This window comes from Pogonomyrmex barbatus, unplaced genomic scaffold (assembly GCF_055798465.1).
Source record: "Pogonomyrmex barbatus isolate J1 unplaced genomic scaffold, ASM5579846v1 scaffold29, whole genome shotgun sequence".
Lineage (NCBI taxonomy): Eukaryota > Metazoa > Arthropoda > Insecta > Hymenoptera > Formicidae > Pogonomyrmex > Pogonomyrmex barbatus.
The window spans coordinates 124984-137403 of NW_028297126.1; the positions used below are offsets into that span (position 1 = coordinate 124984).

Consider the following 12420-nt stretch of genomic DNA (forward strand, 5'->3'; position numbering starts at 1 on the left):
TCGCAACTCGATCGCAGCAAGGTTCGATCGATCATGCAAGTACACGCACACACATTTAGAACATTAAATTATACTTTTATTATATTCATAAAAATTAAAATGTACACACCTTATTGTTAAGAATGATACTTGTATCAGCTTCTATATGCATGTATCGCGGTATGTATATTATTTAACAATAGAGGTATAGGTATTCTCGAGACAAAACGAGCTTATGAAATAAAAATACTTTTTCACAAATGGGAGAGTTTCGGAGAAAGAGGTGATTCGGTGTTTAGCTTATTTCAATGAATCGTAATATTATTGACTGCTTATAAAATAATACTATTACATAATAATCATTTCTTGATTCGACGACACAGTTCTAATGTATCTTTCATTAATAATAATTAGCGCTCTTGGCCTACGAGATCGAAAATACATTCTTGCTTTCGCGGCAAAGGATGGTAATCGTCGGTTCAAATAAGAACGTTTAATACGCAGCTACAAAAAAGATGAATAGCTTTCGTTAGAAAGAGAATTACATGAAATATATATATACATATATATATATATATATATATATATATATATGTATATATACGTGTGTATGCGCGCGCGCGCGCGCGCATACACACACACACACACACACAGGTATATACACGTTGTATACTGTATCGCTAGTTACATTTTCTTTGTTTGCTTGTTACCTTTGCTTTTTCTTCGAGTGCCGCTAAAGCAGGCATGCTTCTAGTGCGTACGCGTGTGACTGGATATGCATGTATATCTATGCCTCTAGTAGTGACGCGTAAGAATCGTGCGCGGATGATCATTGACATCTTTGATCGTGATGTTGTTTGTTTGATCCTTTTAATAGCAGAACCTAACTTCTAACCGATAATTGTAAACTTAGCTTCTAATCGCAAGACTACAAGAGAAACATCTCGACACATGCTACTTGTACTTGACTTCAATCCGAGCACGAAGGAGTCGAGGAAAGAAACGAAATCTCTGATCTATCCGCCTGACAATTTTCAAATAATAATAATTGCTGAATAATTTAATTACGCGCTCTGAAAACATTCGTGTCGCTACAATTTTATTAATTTTATCGCGCGAGGCAAATTTTTTGATATCTCATCGAGGTACAAAGCGCACGCTCTCAGTTCCATCACCATTTTAAATTTCGGAGTTAAATTTCAAAAAATGTGAACGAGAAATTTGGAACCGTATCAATTTTTGTAGCACACATGTATTAGACGGGCCGTAATTATATAGAATTATAATTATAATTAATTATACATTCAATTCATGCAATTCACATTCAGAGAGAAGTAAACACTAAGTATATTATGCCAGAATACATACCAGCACCAGTGCACACAGAGGTACTTACTAGTTGAATCGCTATCTACGTTCTAAGTATCGAAATTTAAATTGTGCCGCATCAACAACAACGCGAGTCGGATTGCTATGCTGTGCAAAATGCGATGCAAAATAAGTGTCCAATAATCACCCAAGCGCCTTTTCACATTTTGCGTTCCACAATTCGCGAATCTGATCGACTCGCGTTTCGTTCCCAACTGTACGACACAACATCGTTTCTTTGACGTAATAACAACTATGTGATTCGTGATACACGTCTTTAGATACGTCTACCAAACATATCAGAATTCATTGTGTTTTACGATCGTGTGTGTGAGATCCTCTCATTTCGAGTTGAATTTTCGTATGTAAAATATTTCGCCATCTTACCGCGTATGGCGTATAAATTGCCGGAAATTATTGCACTATTTACCAAGTAATTTACTATTTATGAATACACGAGTACGGAAAGGCTTTTTACAATTATACTTATATAATCGTGACACTCGAGAATGATGTTCCGTGAATGATGTTCTGCTGATCCGGTGAATACCTTTTCAGATTCGATAGTCGATATCGATATCGTTTGTCGTATCTCGTACAACGACGATCAACGCAACAATGGCCAGTTAACTATTTAAAATCTTTTTAGAGCAGTTTTAATTTGTGAATATTACGCGATATCGCAATAAATATAATTATAAAAATGTAATACGGCCTTAACTAGACTATTAAAGACTATTATATCGGACAGCAGAACAAGAAAGATATGAAATTACGAAATGATAAATTTATGCGAGACTTTATGCGGGGCTGCAAAAGCCGGTAAGAAGAAATAAGTAATAAACACATCCGTAAGCATATCCGTGATAAAATGTTAATGTTAATAATATGAATCATTTTTATATACGAATCATTGACATTGAGTCAACGTCTCCTACGAATTATCTCTATGTATAATAGCTCGGAGCTTTATATAACACTCCATTCAAATGCATATTCGGTGAATACAAACCGGCTAGATACCTTTTTTTGTCTTTAATTACACAATGCAAAAATAGGCTTTCCTATTTCCGGTTATCTACAACCAGATCAAATGACACAGCGCATTCTATCGATCTAGGAGAGAATTCCCGAAATCCTTATCATCTAGTATCAACTGTATCAACTCATTTGTTAGATTTCTGGCAGAAGCTTTACACACTTACAGCAGAAAAATCGCCCCGATCGACTGAAACTATCTACGTCACTTGGGCCTTTTACATCGCTCTTGTAAGAGGCCGAAAAAGGCCTTTTACCTCCTCTCCAACTTTTTGCGTTGCGCAAACAACGAAGTAGACAGAAGCAGTATCGATTCGGAGGCTTTCAACTTTTTAAACTAAGTGATACAGATTTAAATGCAGGTCCGTTTGATTCACGTGACGCGTTGTTTATCATACGAGGATTCCTCATTCCTCATTTCATCGGCGTGGATTCGAGCTACGCCGATGAGAATAGCAAGCTTGTTGACGCGTGACGCAGAACATTATTATTATTATTATATATTTATACGATATATCATCGTCGGGGGTATATCAACGATTCGAAAAATCGTTTCGCGATTTCTAATCTATGCGTATCATAGATCTATCGATGATCGACAAACGATGATCGTTACGGTTACGGTTACATTTTCACTCCTCAAGGGAACGAGACGAGCTCTCGTCCACGGACGTGATTAAAATACTAAAAGCATACGGAATCGACGTGGATCAAACGGATGCGATACGACGCGTGATGATGTCTCCAACGAGTCAAAGTTGAATTCTTAATTTCAAGCGACAGCCACAGTTTATGACGTATCGCGGCTCGATAGTCACCTACTTAATCACATCGAGTTAAATGCGTGAAAGCTCTCACAAACTTAACATGTGTGTGTGTGTGTGTGTGTGTGTGTGTGCGCGTGTGTGTGTGTGTGCGTGTGTGTGTGTGTGTGTGTGTGTAGCATCGTCGTCGACGAAAAGTATCTATTTAATATGTGCCTAGACGAAATGAGGAGGAGAGACGAAGCAGGTGCACGTTTCGCTAATTTTTCTAATTTTTCTTACTTTACATTACTGTGTCGATAAACATACGAGTGCGAACAGATGTTTCCTCACTTTTTCTTCGCACGCATACTTTGTCTATTGATAGGATATTTCTCTTGTTTCTACTCCTTCTCCTTGTTTCTACTCCTTCGTTTTTTATACATTACATTAAAATATAACCACCAATCTCGAGGCTTATGTTATACATGTTATACATATACACATGTAGATTTTACATCCGTAATGACCGTTCGAACGGTCTCGCGGTGCGACATGATTTTTAGAAGAGTTCCGAATTCAATATTATGTACTTTCGCACTTTTTCGTGTAATTGACGATGCTGAAGCGTAGCCGCTGACAAATGCGATCGACAAGACACTTTCGAGAATAGATGGTTTTAGCGGCGAAACAATTAAGGGTTACGCGAAACGATCGAGTGTAATTCGATGAGAGAAAAGCTCGAGAAGTTATCGAGAGAAAAAAAGAGAAACGTTGGGCAAGGAGGGAACTTTTGACATCCTGAAAAAACATATACATTGGCATTGGCATAAAGATGATACTTTTCTTTATGACAAATATAATCCTCCTCGATCGTCTTGTCGACGCGATCCTTAAAATTTGTTCGATGCGCGCGGTGCTTTTGTATTTTGCTCGCGTACTTGCGTACTTCGGTACTTCGGTGTCGCGAAAGATCACGGTCGAAAATAAACTGTTGTCGAGCTGTACCCTTCGTTAAAGGTGCATTCGCGTTCAATGATCACGTCGACGAACAGTTTACATAATTAATCGGCAGCCGTTCGAGACGTTTCGATTTCGCAATACTCATATTTTCACAAGAACGCGAGCGTATAACTCGTTCGGCGCTCCGCGCGTCTGATACTTTAATGAGGATAAAAACGAGAGAGCAGCGTGAACAGCAAAATATCGCTTGGTTTCACAGCCATAGTTAGGAGACTCGATTTAAATCATGGACCCTCCCGTGCGACTCTTTGGAACTTGGACCGTGAGCGCGTGCCATTCGCAGCGATCGCGGATAATGTTAAACTCGGAAGTCTTCTAGAGACATTCGTAAAACCGATTGGTCGAAAATATATTCTAGGATCGTTTAGGGTACAAAGTATAGCGTGAACAATTATCTTTAGACAATTGTAACGGTAAAAATGGACATTATCTTATTGCGGGATGGAATAGGCTGTGTAAGCTCTGTCAATGCTATGTGCTCCGCTGCAGCTTTTCGAACATTGTTTCTCTCGACAACACAAGAAAATAATAACATTTTGCTATCGAGACCACTTGTAAGGCCGCGATTAAAAAGGTGGTTCCGAGATTATCATTCTCTCCGCTCTTTCTCCGCATTTTCTTTTTTATTTATATTTTCTTTCGTGTTGTCTCTCTCTCTCTCTCTCTCTCTCTCTCTCTCTCTCTCTCTGTATGTGTGCGTGTGTTTTGTGGGAAAAAACAACATTAGTCTAAATGTAATCGGCTTATAAAGAGTTTGGAAAAAATACTATTCAAGAACTGATCGATAACATATAGAGATACGCAATGGAAATATTGTGTACGATACGGATCGGATTTCGAGCCATTTTTCTTACATCACATTGTATGCTGTCCGCGTATCCACAAAGTAGAAACGGCAAGAATAAATCTTGCTTTACAGATGATACACGAGTTCCAATACGTCGAAAGGAATGCAAGTGTCGATTGCATTGTACCAAGAACCGAAGAATCGACGCGTAGTGATGAAAAATTGCACAATTTATTAACACGTTATGCCGGGCAGGCATGTAGTATCACTGTGACATGTGGACTCTTAATTTGTGTTCCTTCCTCAACAATCTCGATTACTAAAAATGGACAGATGCCGCTAATTGCAAGGTTTCCTTCTCGCAGAGATCATTTTCATACGCAAAACTGGGTGGATTGTCTACCATGATAAGGAAACCGTGCGCCGCAGCGATTATTATCATTATCATTATCATTATCATTATCATTATCATTATCATTATCATTATTATTATTATATATTCCATAAATATTACACATACAGTAATATATTTATTATTGGTAATATAAGTATTGTTCTAATTGGACAGGAGCTGTTTTCACAATTTGGGCGAATGTATGAGTTACCTTAAAGGTTAATTGTTTACTTTTTGTCTTTTTCATATTTCTTTACGACACATACTATTTCGTAAAGTAAGAGAAAAATATAGTAGTTTTCACCGTTTGATTTCACGCAAGACGTGGTTACATATGTAGTAACTTTTGAAATGAAGACGAATTATTTAATTCTTTCAAGTGGTAAAAGTAATTCATTAATGAGCAAAAAACCGGTTACGTTACCGGATATGGCAGATATATATATATATAAATTGTCCGCTCTAACGTCCGTGCTGTGCGTGAATAAAACAAGTAACGTAGACCCAAATATTTATCGATGAAAAAGCTAAACGCAGCTGAATACAGGTGCTATGCAATTACTACAATGAAACAAGCTCGTTTATTTACTTTTTACTACTTAAATCTATGAACCTAATATTGCGGCTCTATTAGATATTATATTTTTGAATTTGCAATTTGTTTCTTAATTTAATAACGATATTTAAGAATCAATTTGCAATCTTCAAAAATGCATTACGCATTTCAAATGCAGTGTATAAATTAAGGCGTGTCATGTTCACGTGATGGGATAACGCTGACAAAAGATGTATATTACAATAAAAAGGAACTTAACGGATCGCGCGCTAAAAAAATACAATATATGAAACAATTGTATACATATAAAATCTTTAAATAATCTACATAACGCGGTAAAATATGTGTATGCGAAACACATTTTCCGATATTTATTCTTTCATTGGGCACACACACACACACACACTTTTCCAATCTATAAATTACCATATAAGTAATTTTGGAAAGTGTATCGTCCAATGATCTGTAAAAACGACAGAAAGACTTAATCGGTGTATTATCGTGTTTATCGCGTCAACACGGCTGATTTCATAAATACAAAATATCATTACGTGGAATATGTACAAATTGTAATTGTCGCATACATTTCTGATCGACATACCGAGAGAGTAAAAGAAAAGATGTCTTGCTAACTTTTGATTAGTTTAGAATGTACAATTAAATCTCGCAAAGTATACTTTCTTTTTCTGGCATAAAACAAGCGGATGTTAATACCAGTCGTCAAAATAAACTCGTGGAATGCTAAAATCATAAACATCGCTGACTTTCGATACATGGCGACAATTATGCACGGGCCAATTATGCCACTTCTCTTCTTCCCTCTCTACCTGAATAGCGAAGTGGATACGCTGCTCATAGGATATAACGGATCATAAATATCCTATGTCTTGTGTGTGATATACATTAACGATCTAATATTTCAAGTATTACTTTATAGTAATTTCAATAATTCATAGCTGCCCTAAGGTCTAAAAGACTGAAACATTGCTGGCTGCTACACATATCATATAGGCATGTAGCAATTAGGATACTTATATGGTGGCTTTTATTAACACGAAGTAATGGTGAAGCAGTGTGTGATCCGTTTACTTGCCGCGTGGAAAAGAACGTGTACCTGTAGTAGAGAGGCCTTCTCCTCGACTGCGACTTCGGTGCAAGGAATATAATCCTTCACCTGAAATATGATATTTGTTTCAACAAATATTATTATTTTAACAGCAACGTATTCAAATCTAATAGAATAATGCGATCGATGCAAAATTACCCTTGCTAACGCTCCTGCGCATTGACGTGGATGATGCTGGTGCCGTTTCTTGCTTGGTGTAGCTTCTAAGCGCTCTTCCTCGTCTATCTTGAATTAATTTATCCATTTTAACGAATATACCACATTTCGGTCGACACATGAAATATCTATGGCCATTGACAGCACCATCGTTCTTGCCTATAACAGTGAATGTGACATTAATATTTTATATAATATTGAGATATATATATATATATTTAACATATTTAATTAAAGCATTTAAAAATTTTCAAAAAAAAATCGAGAGAGGGAGAGAGTGCATATATTTATTAAGTCTTCTGGGAAAAAAAATCCTCTCAAACATAGGACTGAATGAATGAGCGAGTGAGCGAGTGAGTGAGCGAGCGAGTGAATGAATGAGTGAGTAAGGGAGAGGGGAAGGAGAGAAAAAGAGAGGGAGAGAGAGAGAGAGAGAGAGAGAGAGAGAGAGAGAAATAGTAAAGAAATTTTCGTACCAGTTGGAGCGTCAAGTTCAACTCCTATCCAAGTTCCCGATGCAAATTCTGTAGGACCAACATATGCTATAACTCCGGAGTAACTATAAGGACGAACTAGAACCGATTCACCAACAACGATCCAGTCTGGTAGAGGAGTTTCCACTCGAGTTAAATCATGCCTTGAACCAAACGCTGAACTTTTATCGCTAATGTCATCCGCTGTAAAAGAAATGCTTTTTGTTGCGCGGTATAGGAATAAAAAAGCACACGTATTATTCTTTTAAAAATTATTTGTTATCGAAAATGCTATCGAAGGACATATAAAGTTGTCGACATTAATTGTTTGAGTTAATAGTACCGTCGATTCTCTCCGAAGAACTATTGTCGCCATTTTCATACGGCAGATTAGAGTGTAACGTTTGCTCCAAATGTACTGCAGCCTTACTCTCAGAAAGTTGTGGACGGACCATAGGAAATGAAGCTCTATGCTGCGAACTGGTAGGCCTTCCTGTACCATTCGAGGTCTTTCTTCTTCGTACAACCTAATTAAGCAATTGAACATGAATCGTTTATTAATACTTTTAGAATTCAAAGATAATTCCTTTTAAGTTTTCATAATATTTTTCAAACAATAGTGCCTTTCTTTTTTCTCTTGTTACATAAAATATAAAATACTTGCCTTGCCAGGTGGCAGTTTGGTATGTACGACGGAAGTACCCTCCATGGGACTATCGTCTCCCGAATTGGACGTCTGACTGATCTCCATCTCGTTTTTTCTATCACTGAGAATCTGATCGTGTGTATTCTTTCTTTGAATCTCGACGTGAAATGCGTTACTGTTGGTTTCGCTTTCGCTTTTTGTAGAAGAAACTGGGCTATCGATATCAGTATCCACGTACGTTCCTACTTCTTCCATATTTTTCCTAGTATGTTCTGTAAGATAAAAAGTCATTTATGTATTTTGCAACAGAATAATATCGAAGTGGCTGTTTTATAGCATCTCGTACAACTGACCCTGCGCACAAATACTTTGCGAGACATTCAAGTTATCCAACGCAGAGTTTATTTCGCCCAAGTATTCTTCAGGCGTTTCCTCAACGAGGGAACTATCCATTTTCTCGGATTTTTTACTATCGAGAAGATTACGATATTCGAGGTCTGGAGTCTCATCCACGCTGATGGACTTGATGGAAATAGAATCTTCTGACGTGAGGTTTGTCGTAGAAACGGCCTGAGAACCATATCCGCTGCTACTCATGCTTGGCGTATTGATCTTTGTGGATTGTAGTTCAACCAGCGAATCCAACGTGCGTGAAGAAGTTAGTGGCTTTATCGGTTTCGGTGGAGTCTGAGTGCAAATGCATGTTATATAGTTTTGTGATTCGAAACGTGACTACAACTGGATATTATATATATAAAGTGAATTTGCTATAGATAGTTGCGTTAATGTTGAATCGATGCAATCTAATTTAAATATCTAATTTAAATATTATAATTTATAAACATTTCTTTTATCCTATTTTTTTATATATATTTTTTATACATATTTTTTTATTCAGAATATACGCTACCTGATATGCCTCATATTCGGAATAATCGGCGTCACTTTTTTCTCCGTCATCATCATTAATAGGCGTAGAGACTTGATTTCCTACATTTGACGTTTCCTCATGTAATGTAGTCATACGAGGACCCAGCTTGCTACCAACCATATTCGGAGACGCTACAATCAATACGATTAGATTGATAATACCTGATCAACTATGAATGTTTCTTTTCTCGTTCTTTTTTCTTTTATTGTATGAACATTTTAGACATCAGGGCCGATCTTGCCGCTCTAATAATTTCATTTTATCAAATTAACAAAATTGTCGAATTCACGACATTACATTTTTATATTTGAAACAGATATTGTCGGACGCGCGCTGATGGGTTTATTAACAAAAACGTTAATATATTCAAGGTGCCAGGTCGGTTCTGATGTACATTTACAAATAGGAAGAATCATGCTTGTCTTAAAAATAACAAAAAAATCTTACATATTCCACGCTTATTTGTTATATGACAAATTTGTCATATGACATCATTGTCGTATGACAAATTTGCCGATTACAAATTATGTCTTTGTATACAATGTATGTCTGTTCTTCGATATTAGTTTTTATTCGACAAATTATTTCAGATAATAATTATGCTTTTGAATAATTTAAATCGAGTCTAGAAAATAAAAGCGTGGATTATATAATCTGAAATAAAGAAATAAATCATGAGGTCAGAATAACTATAAGTAATAAACAATCAACATATATAATATGTAAATACATCTAAAATAAAACATATCTAAAATAAAAACACACTTAAAATAAAATGAGATCCAAATACTACTTTGACATACTACACTAATTTCTAATGATTTCTAGTGGTTGAATAAAATTACAAATATGTTGACCGATCTCATCCTTTCGAACTTTTAATTTATGTGAGTTAGAATTCTCCTTCTATCGTTTCTAATTATTTAATTAAAAAAAACCAAACGTTCTTTCTAAACGTTCAGAATTAATTAGTGTAAGTTCAGTTTGAAAAGATGATCGACGACGACGAGTGTCACCTACACTTGGCAGAGGTAGATTGTTGAAGACGTGTCAATGAGTTGAGATTCAGGTTCAGATTCAGGAAAGTTGGTCTCGCTGAAAGGAGATAGATGCACTGATTATACTTCTTTTCTCTTCACTCGACTAGTTTCACTACTTTCCCCATAATGGCGAGCTTCATATAAGCTTTTACAAACTTATATACTGACAAATCATGCCTGCAGGCCACAGACACTAGATGAGACATGTAGACAAGTACAAATAACGTACATTATCTAACGCGCATTCTAATAAGTTCCATTAATCGTTCCATTATCTTATGTCACAGTATACCATTAATTAAAACATCAATGTTTATAACCGAGCATTTTGTGTCAATCTTACTTTTCATTTTTTTCTTTCTCTGCGATACTCCATTTCGGTAATAATTTTAATAACTCGCCATTGCATTTGCATGAAAATTCAAAATGCACATATTCGAAATGCATACGTTGTGTATACGCGATGTATACTTGTATAAGTAGACGAAGACATGTGTCAATAATATGTGATAAACACTGTATGTATACATAATTCGATAATGTGCACAATAAATTTCACATCAAGTTTCTAGAGATAAGTTTAAAGTCGAAGATTTAAACATATTGTCATTGTTATATTATGAAATAATTTTGTTATACTGCAATACTAGTCGTAAATTTTAATCGTAATATCTTACATATTAATCTTCCCTTTGTCGCATTTTGTCCAAGATCATTTTCATTCATTATAAAAATGCATCCTTGACTTTAAACTGAATCTTTTTCCATAAAAAAAAAGAAAAAAAGATAATGGTGAGATGTTTATAATTTTGTCATATTATCGTATGATTTATCCAATATACATGTCTAGATATACATATCTAGATTAAACATTCTGCCTCCGATGTAAAGTTAAGTTTGATAGATTACGATCGAGACTACAACAGTTAACAATTCCCCCTCCCCCCCACACACACCACACACATACACGCGCGCGCGCGCGCACACACACACACACACACACACACACACACACACACAACAGATTGTTTATATAATCGATTATGATCAATAACAAATAGACATTTTGCGACATAAGAGTCAATAGAAAATAGATACCTTGCTATTGCAGAGAGAAAAAGGAATTTAAACTGTTTCAATCTATCTCTTTTTCTAATTTAAATTTACTCATATTAATAGATATCAACATAATTTCATTCAATAATGAAAAAATTTATAATTAAAATTTAAAATTATGAATGCTTGATCTAGATATATATATATATATATATATATATATATATATATATATATCAGATTTATTCAAAAAATTCTGCAGAATATCTGCTTTTATTAATTTCCTTGTTCCCTTCACCAATTTGCTTACAGGAGGTTTATTCTGTTCTTATATCGATCCCTAATTGATAATTTATTAATTGCGTTACATAATGTAACAATTTAAATATTTAGAATAATCCCCCTGTAACATGTATCAACTAAACAATATTTATACACATATATGTTTTATGAAATAAATTTTCTACATTCCATCTAGAGTATCGCTGAATGACACACTCACAAATGTATAATAAAGATTGAAACATTGCAATAATTTCTATGTACATAATGCAATAGTTCAATCTTGTTTTTTATTACTTTATATGTTTTTGTTAATTTGTTAAATGCAAGCACGCGCGCGCGCGCGCGCGCGAGCATGTGTTGGTTCACATTTAACAAATCATCAAGGATTATAGAAATCATCTTGATTCTCATCCAAACATTTATAAGAAATAAGTTTTTAAAAATCATATCTCTTATTAATGAATTATGAAAATAGATATATGGAAATGAAAATGATTTCTATGCGATGATTCTGATATAAAGGTGCGACGATAAAGTGTGTATGTGTGTCGATGCGTGTATTTGCGCGTACGTGCGTGTGTATGTGTTGCGCCTATGTATGATGTATGTATGTACGTATGTATGTATGTACGTATGTACGTATGTACGTATGTACGTATGTACGTATGTACGTATGTACGTATGTACGTATGTATGTATGTATGTATGTATGTATGTATGTATGTATGTACGCGCGCGTGCGTACGTGTTGCACGCACATTCATACACACGCACGCACGCACGCATATATGACGATCATTGGACATATATTTTTATATG

At 35.4% G+C, this 12420-nt stretch overlaps 1 protein-coding gene across 5 annotated transcripts in view; it reads right to left on the reverse strand.

Annotated features, from left to right (window-relative positions):
- Positions 1-54: 54 nt before the first annotated feature.
- Positions 55-12420, reverse strand: part of LOC105424386 (Kinesin heavy chain 73) — a 35632-nt gene continuing 23266 nt past the window's right edge. For 3 of the 5 annotated variants that reach the window (XM_011634583.3, XM_011634580.3, XM_011634582.3), the window contains 8 exons: positions 10241-10315; positions 9200-9351; positions 8643-8976; positions 8308-8561; positions 7987-8170; positions 7647-7847; positions 7153-7329; positions 55-7062 (listed from right to left, as the gene is read on the reverse strand). In XM_011634583.3, the coding sequence (XP_011632885.2) occupies positions 6974-7062; positions 7153-7329; positions 7647-7847; positions 7987-8170; positions 8308-8561; positions 8643-8976; positions 9200-9351; positions 10241-10315 (1466 nt within the window). In that variant the 3' untranslated portion in view covers positions 55-6973. The remainder of the gene's footprint in view (positions 7063-7152; positions 7330-7646; positions 7848-7986; positions 8171-8307; positions 8562-8642; positions 8977-9199; positions 9352-10240; positions 10316-12420) is intronic. The other 2 variants (XM_089078718.1, XM_011634584.3) reach the window with 1 other exon arrangement.